Source organism: Cervus elaphus, chromosome 5, assembly GCF_910594005.1.
Source record: "Cervus elaphus chromosome 5, mCerEla1.1, whole genome shotgun sequence".
NCBI classification, from domain to species: domain Eukaryota; kingdom Metazoa; phylum Chordata; class Mammalia; order Artiodactyla; family Cervidae; genus Cervus; species Cervus elaphus.
The window spans coordinates 52,512,238-52,537,816 of NC_057819.1; the positions used below are offsets into that span (position 1 = coordinate 52,512,238).

Below are 25,579 nucleotides of genomic sequence, written 5' to 3' on the forward strand. Positions count from 1 at the left end.
AACAGTCCATTAAAAGTAAAGTGTATCAAAGCACAGGGCTGATGTCTTCCAAAACAGAAGAAAAACTAGAATGTTAATAAGTCATCCTATGCTTCTATTTCAGTTACCAGTTGTAGGTAAATATTTATTACGTTAATAGGTGTATCTTTTTTTTACAGATTGTTCATATATGCTTGCTTGCTTTCTTTTAGTTTCAAAAACACGTTTCACCAGTTTGGGTGGAATGTATTTATAATCCTAGGAAATCAACCCCATTAAATGCTTTTCTTGTAGCAGTATTTCTCATCAAGGCACATGCATTTACTTAATCCAAAGACAGCTAGTTTTCTCTATTAAAAGGTATGCAAAAGAATAACCTTTGAATTTCATCATTGTAACTTGGACAAAATGTCACTCTGTTGAATATAAATAGGAATATGTATGCTGTTATTACTTAAAAAAATTTTTTTTTAAAATCCAACTTTTACTAGAGGATAAACTTCTTAAGGGCAGGGACCATGCCTTTTACACCCTTTCTGATGCTCATAGTAATGGAACTATAGCTTGATTCTTGTGCAATTGGTCCTCAGTAAATGTTGCTAGGTGATTCATATTTAAAGGGGAAATGGAAAGAAAAGCCTGAAGGACTTAAAGGATTTGCGTGCATGCATCTTGCTGTGAATAATCAAATGTGGAGAGAGATGACTAAGTGGACAGCATGGGGCACGGAGGGTTTTCACCCCTGAAATATGCAATAATAGGAAGTTACAGTGTGACTGACGGCAGCACCCAGATCGTGATATGGAAGACACAGGAACGGGAGGATGTGCTGGAGGAAGCCTAAAGATGCCTTGGAATTGCAGCATCAGTAGGCAATGCCTTTCAGGTGCAAATACTTCAGGAGGAAACCCAGCACAGGGGACTAGGGGAAGGACAGAAGCCAAGGGATAAAAACAATAAACGCTTTCAAGTGAAAAGATTAGGGAAAGAATTCTTAGAGCAGAAGTGACCAAGTCACTTAACTAACAAGGTTGGGTTTAGTGTCAATGAGATAATAGCTCAGACGCTAGGTCTTCTAAAATTGTATTTCCTACTTTAAAGAAAAGCAGAGGCTTCTTCGCATTAGACTACAGAATTCTACATTAATTCTCTGCCACTAGGGATATTTGACATTAGATCTGGGCCTGCAAAGTAAAAATGAAACAAATTCATGGTGCATTGGAGTCTATGATTTCCTGCCTCTCCACTCCCCCCACCGCCCCACGACTCTGGCACACCATGCCAACCCACATATCCCCTAGATGAGTCTGCTCGTCTTTGCCAGCTCTGTTTTCCCTAACCTAAGCATCTTTGTGCCAACACCACTGAAGCACTTTATGAAATGTCAAAAGCCTTTCATGGTAATTATGGTGCCATAATATGCCCCATATTTGTGACACTCCATTCAGAGGGTAGAATGCCCTTCCCCTAGAGTGGGACTGGACTTGATGATTTGCCTCAAAGGCAGAGAATAATGAAGAGGTGTAGGTGTATGACTTCCATACTGTGTCATAAAAGGTAGAGTGACTTCCTCCTTGCTTTTTCCTGAATCACTCACTCTGGGGAAGCCAGCTGCCAAGCTGTGAGGACACTCAAGCAGCCCTCTGGAGAGATCTGTGTGGTGAGGGGCTGAGGCCTCTAGTCAGCTGCAATGTGAGGGAGTCCTGGGGAGCAGATTCTCTGGCCCTGGTCCAGCCTTCAGATGACCGCAGTCCAGGGCCACAACAAGGCTGCAACCTTATGAGAGACCCTGAGGCAGACTCATCCGGCTAAGCTGCTTCTGGATTTCCTCAGAACTGCTTGCTGTTTTAAGCTGCTAAATTTTGGGTGTAATACGTTACACACTGATAGATAAACTCATATTGTAAAATTTCCAATAGTGCTCTAATTTATTTTGGAGTTAAATTTTAAAAGTTTTACTAAAATGCCTGTTTTAATAACTCCCCAGAGAGAGAGAGAGAGAGAAGCTTTAAAGTAATCATAGCTTTCATTATTTTGGGAATACTTGTTTACTTGCTCCTAAGACACGAGAAGGTTAGCTGTTCTGTGTTTCATTTGAATTAAATCTCATTTCCTTTTAAGCTTCTGAATTTTACAAAGACAGATGATTTTTCTCATATCCTAAGATTTCAGAAATAATCAGGCCTCAAATAGTCTAAGAGATCTTTTTAAGTTAAGGGATGGGGAAATAGATTTTCTCTTGAGGTGCTTTTGCTCATTTTACAAAAATGAACAAAAAGTATACATATTCATGTGTTACAATATGACAAGTAATTCTAGTTTTAAACAGAGGTAATTGCAGGAGGAACAATCTTGTCATGGCCAGGATGAAGGAAAATTCTTTTTATCAGCACTTAAAACTTGCTAACAGTGGGCTTTTAAAAGAGAATATTAATACACTTTGCCATTTTGTTTGCAGTCTCTGTCCACATAATTTTCATATACATGATAATGTTTCTCCGAGACTCTTTCCATCTTTGTATGCCCAAAACCTAAGTATTTCAGGTATATAATAAATGTCTATAGAATGAATGAATGAATGAAGTTAGCTTACAGGAAAACTGAAAGACAGTTATACTCTCCTAGAGGATTAAAAAGGTGTGAATAGCTTATGATATGATTAATATTTTAAATTAAAAATGCATATAGTACATACTGTGGACCTGATACTATTCTAATGCTTCACATAAATTAAGACACGGAATCATAACAGTCCCCGTTTTCGAGATGAAAAAACTAGCGCTCAGAGAGAGCTTATGCAACCTGTCCAAGGAGCTCAGAGAGTTTATGTGATCTGCCCAAGATCCAGAGATAACGAAATGGTGAAGGCAGGATCTGAGTACCTGTCCTGGCTCCAGAGTCTGCTCCTAACTTCACACTCGTTCACACCAGCCAACTCTCAAGTCCAGAGAAGGTGGAGGTGGTGGGCGAGGCAGCGGTGCCTGCTCTGTGGCGTTTGGGGGAATTGTGTTTATTCACGAGTTTCTCTCCCTAGACCGCTGATTTAACACTCTGCCAACTGTCCAATTATTCACATTCACGTGGCGCTAAGTGGGTTCTTCTCCAGCTGCACACCTTTTTTTCTCAACATAATTAATGAAGCTCATCAAAACCCTAGAAAACAAGCCCAGAGCACCAGCCACTCTCATTGACATGTTAATAGGGGGTCAGGGGCTCCTGACCCACTGCAGGATGTTTATATGGCCCCAAGGCTGCTGCTCACAAACGTTATACATTGATGATGGGGTTTGGATGAATAAGGGGAAGTCCCCATGTTATACACACACACACACACACACACACTCACACGGCTGCGGAAGTATCTAAGGCTTGTGGGCCGCACAGAGCATGTGAATTCTAATGCCGAGGACACAGCCTGCTGCGTGAGGCTCGCCGGATGGCTGGAGGGCAACAGGGGGCACTAGTCTGCTCTGCCCAGTTTAGGGTCACAGAGCTGTCAAGAGGTGGCAAAAAGAATCGGTGTCCCTGAAACAGCCAAAACGTATCCCCCCTGCCTCACCGCTTTCACACTGCCCATCACCTTTCTGATCACTGAGCAGACTTTTGCTGTTGTTATTTCAGACCTGTCCGTCCCATACTGTGGCCGCTAGCCACGTGTGGCTGTGAAGATGTGGCCTGCACAAATTGAGCTGTGCTGTAAATATAACAGACACATCTGATTTCAAAGACTTGGCATAAAAAAACAATGTCAAATGTCTCATTAATAATTTTTATATTGATTACACATCAATATAACCTCATATTTTCATATACTGAAAAATAATCATTATTTTTATTAAATAACATATTAATTAAAATATCTTTTATTATTTATTATTTATTAAATAATTAAATAAAATTAATTAATTAACATACTATTAAATAAAATTATATTAAAAGTATATGATAAATAATATATGATATGTATATATATATTTTAACTTTATATTTTACGTTGGAGTATAGCCAATTAGCAATGTTGTAATCATTTCAGATGCACTATATTTTTATTTATATTACATCATAACATATTATAATATAAAAACATTAAACTATAAATATACTAAAATTAAACTGTTATTTAACTATTTTATTAAAAATAAAAAGTATATATTTAACTTAATTTTATTGGTTTCTGTGGGCCTTTCATGATGTGATGAGTAGGAATTTTAAAATTCCATGGCTTGTATTTGTGATGTGGACGCTGTTTCAATGGGTGGTGCTGCTCTAGAGTTCGGTACATCCAAACCTGTCACGGCTCTAAGAGGCTGATTTTCTCTGGCCTTTTCTGCCACAGCAATCTTAGTAGCGATATTGAAACTAGCTATGAAAATCCAACTATTGAAACGAACTATGAATATCTTAGAGGTGATATTGAAACTAGCATTACCTGCCATGAAGGTTTCTCTACAGTCGGACATGACCCACCTGCATCCCAGGGCCTTTGGTCACCCTTCAGCCGGATAGTATCACACTCCAGGCCCCGCCAGGCCACAGCACAGTCTGGTACTGGGCGACACACAGAACTCATGATTCCTATTGCACGGGCCTGAGAAGCTGACTCCCTGCGCTGTGCTTCATGGCTTTGCAGGAATGGGCAGGTGTATCACAGCCATCATCTGTGGTTGTAGAATTCATTAATAGTGCAACAGCATCCAGTGGAGTGTGCAAGGGGGCTGCCATCACACCTGGGGTGCCTGGGAGGCCGCAGCTTCAGTCCATTTGCTCAGAGGCACTGACCATTTCCTGGCCACTTCCCAGGCACCCCAGAGATGACCTTTTCCTTTGAACCACTGTCTAACTTCAGTTTGGCACTACAAGCATTCGTGGCCTAACAAGCTCGTTAATGTCCTTTGTATGAACTGGCTGGAGCTCAGTGCCGAAAAGAAGCCCAGATAAACTTTCAAACGTCTCAGATGCAAAAGCAATTAGGGAATGCAGGTATGTTGATAAAACCTCTTCTAGAAAATCATATTAATAAATGAGAGTTATCAGTTTGGATACTACATGGGGTCGATACTTACTGTTTAGTAAATGAAAATGTATACGTACGCTGCATAATCTCATGAATCATATTAACTAATCATGACAATGTATTAGCAACGTAATTAACTCATGAAAGGCATTTTGATTCTTTATGCACTGGGTCAGATACAAACCATTTGGTGTGATAAAAAAGATTAATTCCATAGAAACTTGCTCAGGAACCAGGATATTATAGAATATCTTTGTACAGGAAAAAAGTTTTTTTTTTCAAATAAAAGTCCAGAGTTGCTATAACTAGTTAATGAATGATGATGTATTATGTTTGAAAGCTTGGAACTCTGCTCCTCTGGTATGCTTGCATAATGACTATCTTTATAGAGTACTTTCTTCAAGTCACAGATGTGACCAAGTAAATCCTTATGATAAAAATATTAAGCAAAAGGAACATATGATAGTCTAATACTATTCTAAATAATGAAAACAACCATTTTCACAATAATACGAATTTATTGACAATCAAATGCTTATTAAAACAAAAAGCCTAACTCTAAAACATAGGAGAAGCTATTTGTGGCTCACTTTAACACAAACTTTTTAAAAGGTGCTATGAGCTTGCTTCACACCTTTTGCTGAGCGTGGAACCTGTACCTTAGCAAACAAGAAATACAAGCCAGCAGAATAAGATAAATAATAACTGTTTGAGTTGCTTTGTATACAAATAAGTTTTGATATTTAGATGTATATATGACAGGTCTGTCATCTTTCAGAAACTATTATACCACCTAATATTTAATTTTATGGTCATAAATATTTGATTCATTTCCCTTTCCTCTTATCATATATTCACTCACCAAGTTCTACTATTCCTTTCCTCTAAATGCACTGTTTTTCCTTAAAATTTAAATACCACACCCAGATGGAGATTCATACTATCTCCTACTTCAAAGAGTAGAAAGTACCCTAGCTGTTATCCCATGCATTTCACCTCACTATTCTTCAAAAGCCTGGCCATCATCTGTATCATCTCTTAAGGAAAAATTCCTTGCCTGCAACAGAATGTCTTTCCACCCACCCTCCACCATCTGACTCCTAACTCAAGCTTACCTCCCCCTTGGAGGCTTCTCCTTTCTACTCCTTGCAGTCCTGACCCTTGCCCTCTCTCTGCCTATAAGCCTTAATGAAGAACCTAGTAAGATGGCACTTAACAATGAATACACATGCAAAATAGAAACAAACTCAGATTTAGGGGTTTCACTGGTGGCTCACTGATAAAGAACCTGCCTGCCAATGCAGGAGATGTCCGTTAGATCCCTAGGTCAGGATGATCCCCCGGAGGAGGAAATGGCAACCCACTCCAGTATTCTTGCCTGGAGAATCCCATGGACAGGGGAGCCTGGCAGGGCAGCCAGGGTCTCAAAGAGTCGGACACACCTTAGCAACTACACAGATTGACTTGCATCATAAGCCTTCTCATCTCCCCAACTAGACCACATACTGCCAGGCACTGTAGGTGACTTTATTTTGGTATCTCTTCTTCGTCTAAACTTGGAATTCTAAGAATTTCAGGAGTGAATACACTCGGGGAGAGTATGCCTGGTCAGGTTTCACAACTTTATACATTTGTGATAGACCTTTAGGCTAGTAGGCTCCTGTCAGGGTAAAAATAAAGCCAGATCTCCTCTCTTACATGTGAATGCAGTGACTATCCAGTGGGGAGCACTGGGCTGGGGCTTAGGATTCAGTGAATGACCTTGCCAGGAAGGAAATCAATGACTCTAGCACTATGCTGTGACTTCAGTCATGTCCGACTCTTTGCGACACTATGGAAAACAGCTTACCCGGCTCCTCCGTCCATGGGATTCTCCAGGCAAGAATACTGGAGTGGGTTGCCATTTCCTTCTCCAGAGGATCTTCCCAACCCAGGGATCGAACCTGTGTCTCTAACGTCTCCTGCATTAGCAGGCAGGTTCGTTACCATTAGCGCCACCTGGGAAGCTGTGACTCTGGAAGTAGAATGAAATTGAGCATCTGGCTAAGGCAACACCTCTCTCAGAGCCCCGGAACATCTGGGAAAGGTGCTTGGATGCTGTTCTTGATTTAACAGTGTCAAAACACAGAACCCCAAACTGCAGTCCTGCTGACGCGCCTGCAGCAGTCTTGCCCTGAGGAGGATGTCCCCAGAGAGGTCCTCAGTAAGCCCTGTGCTTCCACTAACCTGCGCACTTTCCATGCCACGGTCGTCTCTCTTCCCACAGACCTTGAAAAAAGCAACTTGACCCACACAAGGCAAGGCCCTCAGTGTGCCTATTAATAAAACAGAGGGCTGGATAACCAACCCTCTGTCTGGGCGACAAGGGGAAATTCCACTCTTCACCATGGTTGGGGGGGCGGCATGGAGAATGAACTGTTTTGTCTTATTAAGAGAATCAGTAGGAGCAGTTCCATAATTTAAAAAACATAGCCAGGATCCACAAGATTTCATCTCTTAAGAAAACTCACTTGTCCTATAACTAACAAGAACCTGTTGCATAGCGCAAGGCACTCCGTACAGTGCTCTGTGGTGACCTAAACGGGAAAGAAATCCAAAAAGGAGGGGGTATAAGTATACGAACAGCTGATTCACTTTGATATCCTGCAGAAAATAACACAACATTGTAAAGCAACTGTACTAAAAAAAAAAAAATGTTTTAAAAACTTACTATATCCTATAAAAGAAATCTGGTAAGCAGAGTAGCCTAATTTTTCCATCTTACTTTAAATGATACAAGTCTGAGACCTTGCAGAACTTATAGTTCCACAGACAATAATTTAAGCATATGCAAATATCAAGCAATGAAATAAACACAGGTTGCTTTAATTGCAGTTCAGAGCTATCTTATGCACCATTTCTCCATTAGAAAATGGTGGTGGATTGCTTATTAAAATGCACCTTTCCAAGCCTCATCCCAGACCTACTGATTCCGAGTCCTTAGCAGTGGAATCTGATTCCCTGTATCTTGAACAATTTCCCTAGGTGATCCTCAGGAACCCCCGTACCCCGCCCCAATTTTCATAATGACTGTTTGACAGGGTGTAAGCTCTCTCAGTAAACAAGAATATTCTCATTCCACAAAACCTTTACAGAGTATTCTCACAGGGGGCTAATTAAAACCTCTTTCTTCCACAATACTATTATAAAATGAATTCCTTTCCTAAAACTTCTCTTTTTCTGCTGTTTACTCTTAGCCTCATATTTCTAAGACTCTGACAGAATATCAATCAGGATTTTCAAAATATGCCAGTATGTGGATGGAAATGACCTATTACACCCATCAATTGGAATGTTTCATTTAGTGTATGGAGTTTGGTAGTGCTTCTGCCCGTAGGTTTCCCCTCCGCCGGGAGGCCCTAGATTCAGTCTTCGATGAGAGTTCTGTCAATATTTTACCTTGCATCTGACTTGCCAGATTCTATTGGCTTAGTCAGGGTCATGGAACTTAAATTGTTTTTCTAGTCCTTGAAGTCAGTCGATATTTTCGAGATCCTAAAAGCTACCCAACGGTTATAATCACCAGCTCTTATTCTAAAACAGCATGATGATCATGTGACTCTTCCCCGTCCTTCTGAATGTATGTATTGGACGTGTAAATTTCATGTCAAGAGAGTACTTTAGCATTCCTGAAACCAGCACTATTAAAGTCCAATATGTTAGAAGTAATAATGTGAAATACATTGTAACACATACATTTCAGTATTGGATAATATTCAATATTTAGGAAGTCACCGAGGAAGCCTCTGGTAGATGGAACATCCTCATTCATCTTGGATTTCTCCAACTCTCTGGTATAGTGACAATAAAGGAATAAGAAGCATCCAAAAACAAAAGAGGACGGGAGATGGAAATGGCCATTAAGGGTGTCAACAAAATTTTGGAAGCTGAAAATCAGATGGTTGAGCGGTGACAACTGAGTTCTTTAGAGAAAGCTAATGCTTATTCTTGATAGAGGAAGCCAAAACTCAACAAGATGGGTCAGGGTAAGGGATGTTGTAAAGTCTCAGGTGGCAGAAGCACTTCTGAATGCCAGAGCGCACACAAAAGGAACATGGGCTACAATTCTGTTTTGGGAAGCGGTGAACCAGCTACACAACTCTAGAAGAAATTGTCTGGAGAGGTGAAACCACAAGATTCTGGAATCCTATGTCCCAGTTCTGGCTGACAGTGAACTGAGAAGCCGTACAAAACTGGGAGATAAAGTGAAAGCCTACAAAAAAGTTAGTGAAATACACTTTGCCATCACTACCACCTGCCGATTCCCTTCCTCTGCTTAGTTCCAGAAAGCCAGCCTCGAGATTCACAACTCTCTGTGATGAGGTTGAGAGAGTCTTTTCTGACTGGCGCTGCGGTAAAAATCTGCAGACTCTGACCCAGTAAAGCGGCTGGGTTTCTAGCTCAATCCCTCTACAGCGAAGCCCCACATTTGACAAGCCCTGTCTAAGTGCATAGAGCAATGAATTAGCTTTAGTGTGCCTCACTCTTTAAATAAAGAAAAAAGCTTCTAACATGAAAGAAAGAAAAATAAGATGAGCATATGGAAAAAGGGTGCTTAGGAGAAACAAGGGCAAAGCAGGGAGTACAAGAAAAATTAATTTTAAAATGAGAATTACTATCCTTAGGTTGGAAGGGATAAATCAGAGAATAAAGAAGAGCTTATGAAAATTTAAAACGGATTCTTTACCAGCTGAGCCACAAGGGAAGGCCAAGAATATTGGACTGGGTAGCCTATTCCTTCTGCAGGGGATCCTCCCGACCCAGGAATTGAACTGGCATCTCCTGCATTGCAGGTGGATTCTTTACCAACTGAGCTATCAGGGAAGCACAAAATGTGATAAGTAAAATAAAATGGTTAATTTCAGAGTTGGAATGTAAAGTGAAGGAAATCTCACAGAACATGCAATGTGAAAGGACAAAGATATGGAAAACTGAAAACATGAAAATTAGAGAACGATTAGGAGGTCTGCTACATGATGAATAAAAGTTCCAGAAACTTAAAAAGAGAGAGAAAAGAGAAGGAAGAAACTATCAAAGAAATCATATAAGAACATATTTTAAAGACACATTTCCAAGAAAAGAAAAAGGTCACAGTACCAGACACAGTGAATGAAAAATAGCTACATATCGTCATGAGGCATATCGTCATGAAATTTCAGGGATAAAGTAAGATTTGAAAAGTTCTCAGAGTGAGAAAACAGATCATACACATAGAGTGGGAAATCCAAATGTCACTGGACTTCTCACCAGTATGAAAGCCACAGGACGATGAAAAAATGCCTTTTCAGTTCTGATGGAATACGTTTTCTTGACTATAATTCTACATCTGGCAAACTATGAATCAAATGTGAGGATAAAGACATTCTCAAAAATCATTTTCATAAAAACGATCTCCCTGAATTGGGAGATGGGATTTGACATATATATATTACTATGCATGAAATAGATGACTCATGAGAACCTGCTCTATAGCGCCCTACTCAGGGCTCTGTGGTGACTGAGGTGGGAAGGGAACCTTACAAAGTGGGGATCTATGTATACGCGTGACTGAGTCAATTGGCTGTAGGGCAGAAACTAACACGCCATTGTAAAGCAACTGTACGCCAATAAAAATGAATAAAAAAGTGTCATCAGAGCTACATGGAACAGTGAAATAAATCCCTGTTTCTCACCTGTAATGAGCCTTAAGAGAACAATAAGACTAAAAATGAACAAAGACATTTTTAAATAAAAGCCAATGTCCCGTACTCCCTGTCTTAAGCACTGAGAATGTGCTCTACCAATTAGCAGGGCTAAGCCAAGAAAGAAGAGGAGGGATCAAGAAAACAGACAGTGCAGCGCAGAAGTGGGTGAAATAGTTCAAGAACAATAGGGAAGGGTGCAGGCCAGCAGCATAACTTCAGTTAAGCAGCCGGCCAAGAAATGTATAGGACAGAAAACTGGAATGAAAGTCTCTAAGTCTTCAGGAGAGACACTGAAGAAAAGGAAAAAACAGTGAGAGGGAGACAGAGAGAAGGAGAAGGAGATTGAGAGAGAGTGGGACGTAGGAGGCGGGAGGAGAAGGAGGGAAGGAGAGAAAGAGGGAGAGAGAGAAAAAAGTCAAGAAAATAATAATAAAGATCATTTGAAGTGCTTGATCCTGTTAAAAGTTTGACAGGGTCAGAAAGGTTGAGGGCACATTGAAAGTAGGAGCAGAGACAAAAAAAATGGAAAGTGTTAGTTGCTCCGTCGGGTCTGACTCTTTGTGACCCCATGGGCTATAGCCCACCAGGCTCCTCCATCCCTGGAATTCTCCAGGCAAGAATATTGGAGTGAGCTGCTGTTCCCTTCTCCAGCTGATGTTCCAGACCCAGGGATCAAACCCCTGTCTCCTGCATTGCAGGTAGATTCTTTATCATCTGAGCCACCAGAGAAGCCCAGGGAGCAGAGATAACACCAGTTAAAAACAGAGACGGTTATAAATTCCAGGCAAAGAAAAAAGTTACACAAGAAAGGAAATATAACCATAGAACACTGCATAGCTAAACTCTGAGGCACTATGCAAAAATCAGTCATGTAAATATAGACTATTTTCAAAATCATAACTTGTGATCTATCTAGTTCTACTGAGAGTATGGGAAGAGAAAAAGAGGGACAGTGTTAGGTGGGTGTTGTTTGTGAGGAGGTCGTACAACTGAATTAAATCCTTGTATTGAGTCGAATAACTGAAATGGTCAGGAACAGCAGTTTATGGAGATAAATAAGAGAAGATAACTGAATGAGGTGAAGCAACCACCTTCGGGAAGCAGAAACTAGAATGGAGGGGTAATACGAGGGACTGCTCTTTCTTATCCATGTCTTAGAGTATGCTTTGACTTTCTGAACTAGGTCATAGAAAAAATCAACAATATATATATTTACAGAAACTAGACAAAGGGGCACCAAGTTTTTGAAGTTAAGAAAAAATGTATCTTCAAAGAGACTTCCATGGTGTCTGTGAATATCAGAGCTCTGTTCCTTCTGTGCAGATTTGATGGCTACAAAGGTTATAATATTAATAATATACCTCACAAGAGACCCAATAGATTTCAGTAAAATCACATTGAAAAGGGAAAACATTCTGTAAAACATACGCATATATGGACTCATTATGACAGACACAGCCACGCACAGAAAACACACATATGAAGAATATACTAGCCAAGTGCCTATGATTCATCCAGTCCTATAATCGCAATGAGTAAAAATTAACATCCCATTTTGGAAATTATTCACGTTCCGCTCTTCCCTGTAAGAATTATTCTGGGGCTCTATGTATATGCATATGCCTGTTCCCCTGTATCCCTGTCCCCCTCCTAGACCAGCCAAGTAGTCACTGGCTTTTGCTTTTTTTACTTCAGCGATAGCTGCTCTGTTGTTTTTCTGCTTGTCACACTGAGACAGAGTTTGCTGTCCTAGCAATCTCGTTGTTGTTCCATAGGTTCAAGATGACCACCTCCTAGCCAAGGACTCTTTTCGACTTGCCTTCCCAGGTCTTCTGTTGGATCTCAATAGCAGTTCTGTGTTATTCGCGCTAACACTCTCCCTCTTGGAGCTGATCTTCAACTGTAAATGTATTTTTGGCCCAAACACTGATCATTGCCACCAAATGACTTATGAAACATCCCTATGTTTAAGACATAATGTTAGGTGCTATGCAAAAACTAGCAAAAAAAAAAAAAAAGAGAGAGAGCGAGCATGATGAGAGATCCTGTCCTTGAAAAACAAGATCAGGAAAAGATAATTAGACATGACCAAAGTAAGTTCTGGTTTTTCCATCACAGAAATGCATATTTTAAAAATTAGAAAGCAAAACAGAAGTTTTGATGAAGAGAAGTTTGAAAAAGGAAGGGAGAGATGATCAAAGAAATAATGCAAGAGCACAACTTGGAGAAGAGTTGAAGGATTATACTAGTGGAAATTTTATGAATACTCTCCTTGTCACTGTTTTAGCTGATGAATTAAGATTGTAAGGAGTGAAAGGGGATGTGAGCAGAGAAAGGAAAAGAGAGTGAGGGGTGGGGAGAAGGGTTCTGAACTACCTCTATAAGCAGGGATTCACAACTCATACATATAAATGAATAGAAAGTAATGATATCACCTCAGTTCTACTGGCAAATTGGATAAGGATTCTTTGAATAAGTAAAGTGTAAACTTTTAAAATATAGACTATTTTCTTCCTTTAAAAAAGTTTTTTTTCCTAATGATAGAATATATACATACATACATACATAGATACATGTATGATGGAACATTTTAAAAAATTGAGTAAAGTATAAACAGGAAAACAATAAGTGCTCATAATTTTACCAATCAGAAATACCATTCTTAATGTTTTAGTTATTCAGTATTTTTCTATACATATTAAAAAACACAATTTGGATTGTGACATACAAACTGTAATCTGATCTGCTTATTTCACTTGTACTGTGAGCATTCCCATGTGATTAATCATTCATTAATAGCATGATTTTCAGGTATATTATTTATTTTTCCAAAATGTTTATTATGGTCCTAATTTTCACAATCCCAAGTAACACCAAGAGCATAACCTTTGTATACAAATCGTTGTTCAATTTTTGAATTGCAAGGAATAATATGAAAATTCTGAGAACTGGAGCTATCAGGTAAAATATATTCAAAATTTTGGAATAAATTATTTTTTGTTTTTCTCAATTTTTGGTTCCCTCCTTCTTGAAACCTTCAGGAACAAAGTGGATTTCTCTTTGTTCCTGAGAGAAATGGCATTTGCTGCTAGTGTCCCAAATAAGTAAACATCTGTACAAGAAAATTCTCTTGCTATTGGCTTTGGTGCTCAAGTTATTCATTAAAACTAAGTGTTCATCACGGTCCTTGTGGCCAACAAAGAATAAAATGAATTTTCACTAGCAACAGCAGAAAACAAATTAGAACTACACCTATGTATAACTATACTTTATATCTTACCTGTAATGCATGCTCATATTTGTGCAGTGCACTTGCATAGAGTGTAATTAACTACTCTGAGAGCTGTGTCAATACTTCTCCACAATCAGATAAAAGCATGAAATGAATGGTATGTTTGCAGAAAGCTATTCTCATGTTTATATATGTATGTTGAAGCTTGTTTCAGTGGTGAGTTAATATTTCATTAAAAAGCATGATTTTGCTTGATGGTTCTTTATGAGGTTAAGAAATGATTATTTTAATGAGGAAGATTCTGTCCAGTTCTAAAAGCACCTCATGAGATGGAAGGAGGAGAGGAAAACCCACAGATTTAATCCAGAAAACCATCACTTCTGTCTTCATCACTTGACAGAGTTCTTTCTAAACATGACCTCTGTGGTCCAAGGCTTCAGTTACTCACAGCTAGGCAAGCACAAGGATCTGAAATAGCACCTTTAAGATTCATGTTCCAGCAAAGACAGGAGCTTCGTCCCAAGCTAGCAAATTTCAAAAGATATTCAGTGAGGGTGGGGAGGTAGGATGGCTCATATTGTACCCACACGTGTGCAGAGCTGGAATTAATCACCTTTGGTCTGGCTTGGAGGAAGAAGGAAAAAAAAAAACAGTGGAGGGAGAAGCACAATTTGTATTAAAAGCAGCGGATGACCATGCTGACAGCCTGCCATCTCATAAACCTCTGAACTACAGCAAACACCTCTGTGTATCACCTATATTTCTGCATGCTTCAGAACTTAACATTGAAATGTATCAAATGCTGCATTTTCCAATAGTATAGTTTTAACGGAACCAGGATAAAACATAAAAGTTCCCATTTCAATGATGGTTTTCTACCAGCCACTGATGGCAGTTTATGTCAACCAAGCTATATTTTTATTTCTCCAGACAGAATTTCTTCAGAGCTGGTTGGCATGTGCAGACAAGAAACCACTGTGAGGCTTTGGGTTGGAAGTGCTGTGAAGGACAAGCGTCAAACCACAGAGTTTAGGCCTGTCTCTGCAGGCCAGCACCACCTTCAGCCCTGCAGTCTCCATCAAGCTTGGGGAGGTGGGGTGGGGGTGGGGTGGGACATACCAGGAGAGGCAGACACAAACAGCGCCCAGTGATGCAAGATCTGCCCGCCTTAATTCCCGGTGTTTCTAAAGCACCCCACTGTGGATGCGTATCCAAGCGCTAGTTAAGACCTGTTTGCACACGAGGGCCCCTAAAGCAAAGACTTTTCTGCAAAATCTCCAACAGCCATCAAGTGTGGGCGTCTAGAGAGGACCAGGGCACAGAACTGTGCCTCCACAATTCATATCAACTGCCAATAAAGTGATGGCTTATGAAGTCACCAGCGAAGGGGTAAGGTCATTAGGACAGTGCTTTTTCCCACAGTGCTCTCCCCTTTGCGGCAGATAAAGTGTTAAATTAAAGGAGTGTTGGCTGCTGGCCACATTGATCAGGGTGAGGGAGAGCTGATGCTTGTCAATGAGTATTCATTCACTCCCCAGTGGTTGCCCCTCACTCTAACCATGGATCCCTACACCTGATACCATTATACCATAAAGGAAGACAGCAGGAAAGAGGAGACTTGGACACAACACTAAGAGACAGTCACCATCAAATGCTCCTGAATCACAGCTGATGAATCGGAGATGGTTTCAGTATACTCTCAAATCACAAGGTAGAAACAGCTGCTCGATGCATTTGTATAGCAAGTATTGACACGCTGCATGGTCCTACAAAAGTCTATCCTCCACTTCACTTTGAAAACACAGAAAATGCTCCCACCTTTGAATATCCAGAATCCAAATTTCCATAATTCATAATACAGGGAAGTCAGGCCGAGCTTGTTCGGGACCTCATAAGACGGCTGTAGAGACCCAGAAAGGCTCCGACTTTCCCGCCTCCCCAGTCTTGGACCACACATGACCTGGGAGAGAAGCTAGAGGAGAAGAAACACGCTGTGCCACGTGACCTCTATAGCCTCCCATTGAGTGAGCATTTTAAGCCATTTTTGGTTTCTTATCCGCCATCCAGAGTAAAAGAAGTTTGATTCCCCAGGCATTCAAACACAGGAAAGGATACTCTGCCACCTTGTCCCATGTCTCAGAAAAAAAGAGAAAAAAACCCCTCGACAAACCCAGGAACTACACGAGGATGTGTAGGAAGGACGTCTGAAGGTAATTAACCCCCTTAGGGCAGAAGCAAGGAGAGCATCGCATGTCCACGGTCTGAAAGGCGCCACGAGAGCATCTCCAAGAGCCTCACTCTCACGCTTACCTGGCCGTGGGATGGCAGCGCCGGGTAAGCCATGGGCTGACTCATCACTCCCTTCTGCTTGATGAGGAGCACGCGTTTCTGGTCCTCACTCAGGTGCGCCCTGGGGGCCTGGAGCTGAGGCGGGGGCTGCGGCTGCGGGGGCGGCGGCTGCGGGGGCTGCTGCTGGATGTAGGGCGTGAGGGGGGTCTTGTTGGGATTGGCCATCGGAGGCGTCATCCTCTGACTCAAGTCGGCATTAAAGTGGGTCAGAGGCTTAGTGTTGCCATAAGTCAGAATATTGTGCTGTTTGTTTAAGGAGTTTGTACCCATGTTATTTGGCTGCGGATTGATCATATTCAGGTGATTCTGAGGGAGGTAGTTATTCATTGTCGTCTTCTGCAGGTTGTTGGCCATGGGAGGCACTATAGGATTTTGGTTGTTAAAGGCTTGGGGGTACATCATGGGGCTATTTGGTTTTTCCGCCGTGAAAGCTGCTCCGTAGGGACTGGATGGCGGCCCTAAGGGAGACCAGCTGGAAGTCTGATTGGAGTGCTGCTGCTTCTGCTGCATCAGTTTGGCCCTTTGCTGCTGCTGCGCGGCCATCTGCTTGAGCTGCTCGGCGGGGGACAGGTCGGAGCCGGGCACGGCCCCGGGGCCCGAGCCCGCCGCGGCCACCGGCAAGGCGGCGGGATTGAGGAGATAACCATTGCCGGGCCGGGCCGCAGCCTGGCCCGGCGTGTGAGCTGGGTTCGGAGTTTGGGGGGACTGGACCGCACAGTTTGCGGGGGAGCTGGCGGGGTTGGGCGCCACGGGAGTGGTGGCCACGGAAGGTAAGTTGGTGGCCGTGGAGACGGTGGAGAAGGGAGGACCCGAAGAGGAAGGCCTGGCCTGGGGCGAGCCCAGAGAGACGTGAGCGAAAGGAGAGTGAGACGGGTCGCTCTTCACACTGGCGCTCTCCTGGGACAGCGGGGTCTCTGTGGCCGGTTGCGAGAATTCCGGCTCCTTTTTCTCTTCAAAGTCTTCATTGAACAGGTCCTGTATGTCGTCTTCAGGAACGGTGTTGGCCAGTTCATCTATTAACTCCTGCCACTCCTGATCGTTCAGGTTAATGTCCGAGAACAGCTTGTTCTGGTTGGAAAGAGAGGTTTCTGATGTGTCTATGCAAGTAGGGTCATCAAGAGGTTCTTGTTTGAGATCTTTGCTCTGCACGATGGTGAAGCTGTCCTCCAGGTCACTGCAACCATTCACAGGAAGTTTAAGTTCTGGGAGTCTCCCATTTTTACTCAGGTCTTCCAGAAGCCCAGGAGTGTGAGTCCCACTATTCTGCAAGGGCAAAGAGGGCTTCAGGTCAAGTTGGTGAAGAGGAGAAGCTGAAGGCAGTGGCATGTTGTTGGGTAAATTGTTGATGGCTTCCATCCCCGTGGGAATGTCCTTTCGTATTCGCTTGCTAGTTGGAGAAAAGCTCCCATCGCAAGCACCATTCTGCTGGTCTCCATTAAGTGGTGATCGGGCTCCTTCCAACTTCCTTTTCACAGTCTCTTGGAGCTGGAAAATAAACAGGAAAGATAATGACTAAATCTCCAAGTCACAGTTGACTCTTCAAGCATGGCAGTATGCATTGCTATGAACTAATTGTTAAATTATTTAGAATATATCAGAAAGATGTTATATATCTAATTTCAAAACTGCCCAGCCTTAGATTCAAATGCTTTTCAAAGAGGTTTTATCCAAAAGCAGAGTTCACAGGACTAAGAGATAGTAAGCAAATCAAAGACTGAAGGGTGGAACAAAAGAAAATAAACAGTTAAGGCAATCAACGCTTGTCTTACTGGGAAGAATCAGCTAGGAATATTTTTCAAATGAATGCTACATGTGAGACTGGGGCCAAAATGTGCCATACTCAAGAAAGGTGTTGATACCTATCTTAAATTCTTGTCACACCTTAATTGAGAACATCAAGGAATTAAATCAACAATACTATAAAGCACACTGAAACTCCTTGAGGAATATGGCATTTAACACATTTACTGAATAGCACAGAAATGAAGATTAACTGTTAACATAACCCAAAACTTCTTTTTGGTTTTTATTGTACTTGACCTCCCAGCATCTCGTGACATAGTAGCCTGCTCTGATCTAAAAGCATGCATGCATGAGTTCCCTGATATCACACTTTCCTGGATTTCCTTCTTTCTTTCCATCTGCTCATTCTCTTTTGTATTCTTTCATTCTCCTAAATGATGGCATTCTTCACTGTTTGGTCTTAAGCTTCCTTTTGCCTCCAGGGCACTGTACCTATTGTTTTCTTATCTTGAAACACTCCTCCCCCTCTCTCTCCCCTTCCCTGTAATAGCTACTCATCTTCCTGGTTATATCTTAGATTTCACTTCCTCCAAGAAATCTCTCATATCCCCTCCCCACCCCAACTACAACGGGTACCTCTTTTGACCCACCAGTACCGGGTTGAGAATTCTGGAATACATATTTCCAAGCAACCTCTCCTTCCCCATCATACGTTTTACGGTACACTGGGACAATTGCTTAAGTGTCTGTTTAGCAAGCTCCAAGAAGGTTAGGGCTACGGCTGACTTGCTTACTATGCATTTGTGGGGCTGCAGGTAGTGTTCAGTTCAGGTTCATAGCAGTGGTTAACAGGTGACAGCAAAGATGAATGATTCTGTTGTCTAATTCACAGGTGCTGAAGGAGGTGAGTTTGAATCAGAGCAGGAGGCAACCTCACTGACATGAAGGAATGCTTGACTTTGAACTTCTACATTCCTGGTAATGGGATATCTAACCCTGGAGAGTGCTGTGTCTGTTTACCTGGACTTATCTGCAAAGTCCAGTTAAGAAAAGTCTTGCTAACTGTGGATTTCGTAAGTATAAACCTAATTCACCTGTCTGTCCCTTTCCTTTTGGCCAGACAGGGCCAGTCCATAGGGCTCTAGTGAAGGAGGCTGACACAGAGGAGGTTGTGGGGAAACACCTGCTGGATGATGACAAAAGGAAGACTAGCTTGGGTTAGAAGGAGGCTCTGGTAACTTTGCAGGCACAAGGCAGAGAGACCTGGGGAGGAGGCGGGAAGCAGAGCAGCCCCGACCCGGGCCCTCTCCAGTTCTTGGCAGAGCATCCCAGGATCGAGGCCAGAGAGGGACAGTCTTCCCTCTGGCCCCACACACGCTCAGGGAGGCACACGTGTAATAAAACCAACCTGGAGACGACATGAGGGGTTCTAAGAAGTGCCGCTTTATTGCTATCATCTCCTAAGTAGAGGATTCCATTTTAAAAGTAAACAGAAGAGGTCTTTAAGTAAAAATCCAGTCTAAACTTTGCTCCTACACTTTCTTTTTTAATCACAACCCCAAACATTCTGTAGTTGCTTGGTAGACACTCCTGAATTGCTGAAATCAGGCCGTAACTCAGACACACTGACTCAGACAAACTGGAATTTGACTTCAAAGAAGATACTGGCTCCATCTATCGTACAAGGCAGAAACTTCGAGAAAATGAAGCTATTTATTGAACAAACCGGGAAACGGTGGTTCTGATCTTAGGTATGGCAGACACTTGAATGTAGCTCCAACACATAGTGGCAAGGTCAGAAATGACAGGTTCAGAATCTAAAGGAAGTAACGCTTGGGGCCCTCAGCACTTCTTGAACGGATGTTAACCTTAAAAAAAGTAAGCACTTGTCTTAAAGATGAGGGCTTCCCAGGTGGCTCAGTGGTAAAGAATCCGTCTGCCAATGTAGGAGAGCAGGTTCCATCCCTGGTTTGGGAAGATAACGTGGAGAAAGAAATGGTAACCCACTCCAGCATTCTTGCTTGGAAAATCCCATGGACAGAGGAGCCGGTGGGATAACAGTTCACGGGGTCACAAAGAGTTGGGCAGAAGGTAGTGACTGAAGCACAACAGCAGCTTAAAAATGACCCTGACTTTATTTTTAAAGGTACAGATCCAGGGTTCTGTTCTAGGCCACGAAGTGGACAGGGCAGGATGGAGAAATGAAGACAAATGCTTTATTTATTCCTCTGGGAACAGTGGAGACTGGGATCATGGAGACAGACAAGTCTGGCTGGGAACCCCAAGGCTCACCTCTTACCAGCAGAGCAGGCCCAGGGGGATTGGGGGTGGGGGAGGCAGAATATGGCAAAAACGCAGAAGCAGCCTTGTTGGCCTTGGAGTCAGAATGTCTGGCTTCAACCCCAAGAACCCCCTCTAGGAGTTCATATGTATAAATGTTATCTGGTACTCAGTAAATATTAGCTATGATGCCCTCTGAGCTTCCCTGGGGGCTCAGATGGTAAAGAATCCGCCTGCAATGCGGGAGACCGGGTTCTATCCGTGAGTTGGGAAGATCCCCTGGAAGAGGGCATGGCAACCCACTCCAGTATTCTTGCCTGCAGAATCCCCGTGGACAGGGGAGCCTGGCGGGCTACAGTCCGTGGGGTCACAAATATTAGGACACAACTGGGCGACTGAGAGCACACAGGATGCCCTCCACTAGACAATGAGTTAGGGGGACTTCCTGGTGGTCCAGTGGTTAAGAATCCACCCACCAACGCAGGGGGCACAGGTGTGATCCCTGGCCTGGGAAGATCCCACGTGCCGAGAGGCAGCTAAGTCCACGCACACAACTGCTGAGCCCCTGCTCTGGAGCCTGCAAGTCACAACGAGAGAGGCCACTGCAGTGAGAAGCCTGTGGGCCGCAGTGAAGAGCAGACCCCACTCACCGCAGCTAGAGAAAGCCTGTGCGCAGCAGTGAAGACCCAGTGCAGCCGTAAATAAATAAAATTAAAAAAAAAAAACAAAAGAGAGTTACATGAAGTTAGGGATTTTTTTGCTTTTTTCTACTACTGGAGACCGTCCCCCCCCCCCCCCTCGCCCAGTGGCTCACAGTACATACTCAATGAATACATGTTAAGTGAATGAACCCTGGAAAACTTATTTAAACTCTCCTAAACTTTGGTTTCTTCATCTGTAAAATGGGTCAATAATATCTAGCTCATACAGTTACTGTGAGGATGAACTTAAAAGAAATAAAACGGAAAGAACTTAGTTTCATGCCTGGAATCCTGTAAGCACCCACTAGGCCTTAGCTATTATTATCTTAAAAATGTGATTAAAAAGTTTTTTTAAAAAATGCAGTGATGCCCATTGAAACAATTGCAACTTAGTTTCTGAATCTCTAAATACATATAGGTACAATGATATATTTTTGTTCTCTAGCTTGCAATAGCCTAATGTTTTCCAAGCAACTTGTATAACTTTTTAAATATAAACAACAAAAATCAAATTTGCAATTCAAGCCTGAGTCCAAGTGCTAATGCATTCGCGTCCTAGATTGTAGAACAGCGCTGCATGGTTGGGGCTCAAATCAAATACATTTCCAGGATGTGACCCGAATGAAGCTACTGAGTATTTCCTTTTCCTTGAGGGCCTAGAGTTCTCCACCGCCGGCCCCTTTAAGTCAAATCTTGACATATATTTCCTGTACCAGAATTGGGAGTGGAAGAAAGATATTATAGAAGAAACATGTTACAGTTTTTCTTTTGTTGTTGTTCAGTCACTCAGTTGCGTCCAACTCTGTGACCCCATGGACTGCAGACGCCAGGCTTCCCTGTCCTTCACTATCTCCCGGAGCTTGCTCAAATGCATGTCCATTGACTTGGTGGTGCTCTCTAACTATCGGGCCTCTATTGCCCCCTTCTCCTTTCATCTTCAATCTTTCCCAGCATCAGGGTTTTAGTTGTGTCCAGAACAGCAGAGCCATCTCAGCATCCCTCCTGTGTCCCACTTTGCTAGACAGCAGGGTGGTCTGAGAGTCTGACTCCCTCCTTATGTCCCTCTTAGGGGATGGAAGGAGAGTGGGCAGGAGGAGACAGGACCTGCAGGCTGAGGAACTCACAAGCAGCAACTTTCATGCTCACAACTGCCTACACATGGAAATGTCTTGGGGACTCCCCACGCCCCGGGGACTCAGGTCAGGGTCTCTTCCCTAATAGCCTCATCTTAGGAAATCCCTGGGGAAACCATGGGAACAGTGAGAGCCTTTATTTTCTTGGGCTCCAAAATCACTGCAGATGGTGACTGCAGCCATGAAATTCAAAGATGCTTGCTCATTGGAAGAAAAGCTATGATCAACCTAGACAGCATATTAAAAAGCAGAGACATTATTTTGCCAACAAAGGTCCATCTAGTCAAAGCTATGGTTTTTCCAGTAGTCATGTATGGATATAAGAGTTAGACTATAAAGAAAACTGAGTGCCAAAGAATTGATGCTTTTGAACTGTGGTGTTGGAGAAGACTCTTGAGAGTCCCTTGGACAGCAAGGAGGTCAAACCAGTCCATCCTAGAGGAAATCAACCCTGAATATTCATTGAAAGGACTGATGCCTAAGCTGAAGTTCCAATAATTTGGCCACCCGATGTGAAGAACCGACTCATTGGAAAAGACCCTTATGCTGGGAAAGACTGAAGGTAGAAGGAGAAGGGGACAACAGAGGATGAGATGGTTGGATGGCATCACTGACTCAATGGACATGAGTTTGAGCAAGTTCCAGGAGTTGGTGATGGACAGGGAAGGCTGGCGTGCTTTAGTCCATGGGGTAGCAAAGAGTTGGACACGACTGAGCGACTGAACTAAACTGAACAGGAAGTCCCTAGTCCTTCTGCTTCCCAAAGATGGAAGCCTCTTAATGTGATTTGTGCCCCCTTGGAAGAAGCACAGGAACTCTTCACCAAGAGTCGGCTTCTTGTTCCACTATTCTTGTTTTATTACATGCACACGTTTTCTCCCATTTAGGGACACTGCGGGGCCCGGAGCTGAAGTCATCCATTGCCTGTGACAGTGGGGGTCTCTCCTGTGTGTCAGTTACTCTGCAGGAAACAAATCCTCCACCACAGTGGTTCCAGCACAGTCTTGCCTACAGTGTGGCTTGATGGCTGTGTTTCTGTGAAACTCTGTGTGTATGTGTGTGTGTGATAGAGAGAGTTGAAACAGGGAGAGACAGAATGGTTTGGGATCAGTGATATGACATCCAAACCAGTAGTAACAAGAACAGCTAAGCCTTTGGGGTTATAATGCACTTTTATGCAGGATCATATATTATCCACATAGCAAACCTCTGGGGAAGAGCATGCATGTGCTGGCCTGATGGCTCTACAGGAGGCAAAATGGAGAGGGCAGATGATAACCACAACGGGGAACATAGCTGAGATGCCTGGACCTCTGCTGACATTTCTAGCAGATTCTAAAGGGTCCATGACAAAGATAATCTTTCTTTCTGTAGACTTTTAGCAGTGCCAGTATGCTTAAACAAAGCAAAGCAAAACAGAACAAAACTCAAATCTTATTGACTGTTTCTGACTTTGCATGAAATTGGGGAGGATCTGGGAGCTTGGAATAAAAATGATGATCCTGCTATTAAGATGATGAAGATTTTAAGATGGAAGATACTGGGGGTAACCATCAGATTCCTGTCTTCTCCTACAGAGTCTAAAAGGTGGGAAGGATTCACTTGAAACACCTTACAGAGGAGGAGATTTAGGCCTAGTGAGATAAAGCACTGTGTTCCAGATTATAGTGCCTGGGGTGGGGGTAAGGTGGGGCACTCAACCTGGATTCAAATTCAGACTCAGGTGACTGCATCAACACCTCGCCTCATGCAGGTGGTGAAGCACAGCCATGCCCTCATCAGTGACCCTGGGATCCAATGCTACTCATGATAAAGTGTTTTCAGACATTTTCAGGACTCATCCTTATTCTACCTTCTCCTCACCACCTAAAGCCAACTGCACCTCAAGGCCATCTGTTCTCATCACTATCGATTTTTATCTTAATAAAAGATTTTTATCTCATCTTCCACTCCCAACGCCACTCCCTTAGTTCAGATCATCAACACTACTCTCTTGATTTCGGCAGCAGCTCCTGACTAGCCTCTCTGCTCCAGTGTTGGCTCTTCTCCAACCTATTCTCTCTCTGTTGGGGCTGTGATTTTCCTTATAAAATGTGAACCCATGCTTCACTTTCAGCTCCTCTGGAGCTGTCTGCTGTCATCAGCATCATCTAAGCCTCACACAACGGCCCTCCACAACTTGATCTTCACCACTCCTCACCTCTCCAGTCTCAGCTATCACCTTGAACCTTCTTCCCCTCCACTGGCCCTCCAACTCCAAGCAAATCTAAACCTCCAGCTCTACTGAATTATTTGCCATTCTCAGGATGCACGGTGTTTGTTCTCTGTCTCTCTTGAGTCTTTGCATGTGTTATACTGTCACTCAGCTTCTTCACCTGACCAATTCTATTTGTCCATCACCATACAATTTAGACATTATGTTCTATACAGTCTCTCCTGACAGCGCCTCTGCACACCTCTTGATCTTGGAGGCCCCCGACGTGCTTCCACAGCACCTAATATACATCATACCGTAACAGCTTGCCTTTCCTTCATAAGACTGTAGGAATGAATGAAAACTGGAAAGATTTCTCAAACAACCACACTCAGTTTGTGTAACTGATCCCTAAGGCAGGCACTTGAAAATGTTGGCCTGTATGGTGTTTTAATGACAAGTAAGTAAATGTATGATTTGTTTTGGTTATTTTAAAAGTTTGGAAATGGCCCACAGACTGTCCCTTCCTCAAGATGTTGGAGAACTCTATGGGTCCAGGAAACCTATGTTGAGAACAACTTGAGAGCATATGAAGAGCATCATGGTGAAGAAAAGTGAATTTGAAACCCAGAGACTTTACATAACATTACCAGGTTTACAGGTTTTGACATGTTTTGAACTCAAAATGCTGGATATTTTCATAGTTGAAAACTTTAAATTTCTTTACAAAGATTTCAAGTGGTTTTCACCCACCAACGTGCTCTTTCCAACCAAAAGTGTGGGTGAACTTTTCACCAAATAGTAGAGATACAAGTATACAAAAATTAAAGGTGAATTGCAGGTGCTATAAGTAATTTAGAGGCTCCAAGAGAATATTCTGGTTATTCTAATCTGCTCTAGTCAAACCACAAGATGATTCATGGAATCAATTTTCATATGGTTATTTTCTTCTCATTCTATCAGTAGATAATAAGCATATGAACACATGGATAAATTTGACTTGCTTATTTAATATATTTGATGAATGACCCAGAATATTCATGTGTTAGATATATTAATTAGTAGAATATGAATAGAGTGGAAAACATTTCCAGAACTGTCTTCTAGATTTAAGTGTCCTTAGAAAGGCTCTTTTGAGGTTTATTTAGAGGTTCAGTTTTCTAGATCAGTGATTATCTGACTTTACAGTGAGTTGGGAAGCTATTAAGAAAGCAGGTTTCTTGGTCCCACT

General features: G+C 42.5%; 1 protein-coding gene across 2 annotated transcripts in view; it reads right to left on the reverse strand.

The window, feature by feature from the left end:
* MAML3 (mastermind like transcriptional coactivator 3) overlaps nt 1-25,579 on the reverse strand; it is a 445,962-nt gene that overhangs the window by 159,490 nt on the left and 260,893 nt on the right. For both annotated transcript variants that reach the window (XM_043902458.1, XM_043902459.1), the window contains exon 2: nt 16,259-17,782. In XM_043902458.1, coding sequence (XP_043758393.1) covers nt 16,259-17,782 — 1,524 coding nt within the window. The remainder of the gene's footprint in view (nt 1-16,258; nt 17,783-25,579) is intronic.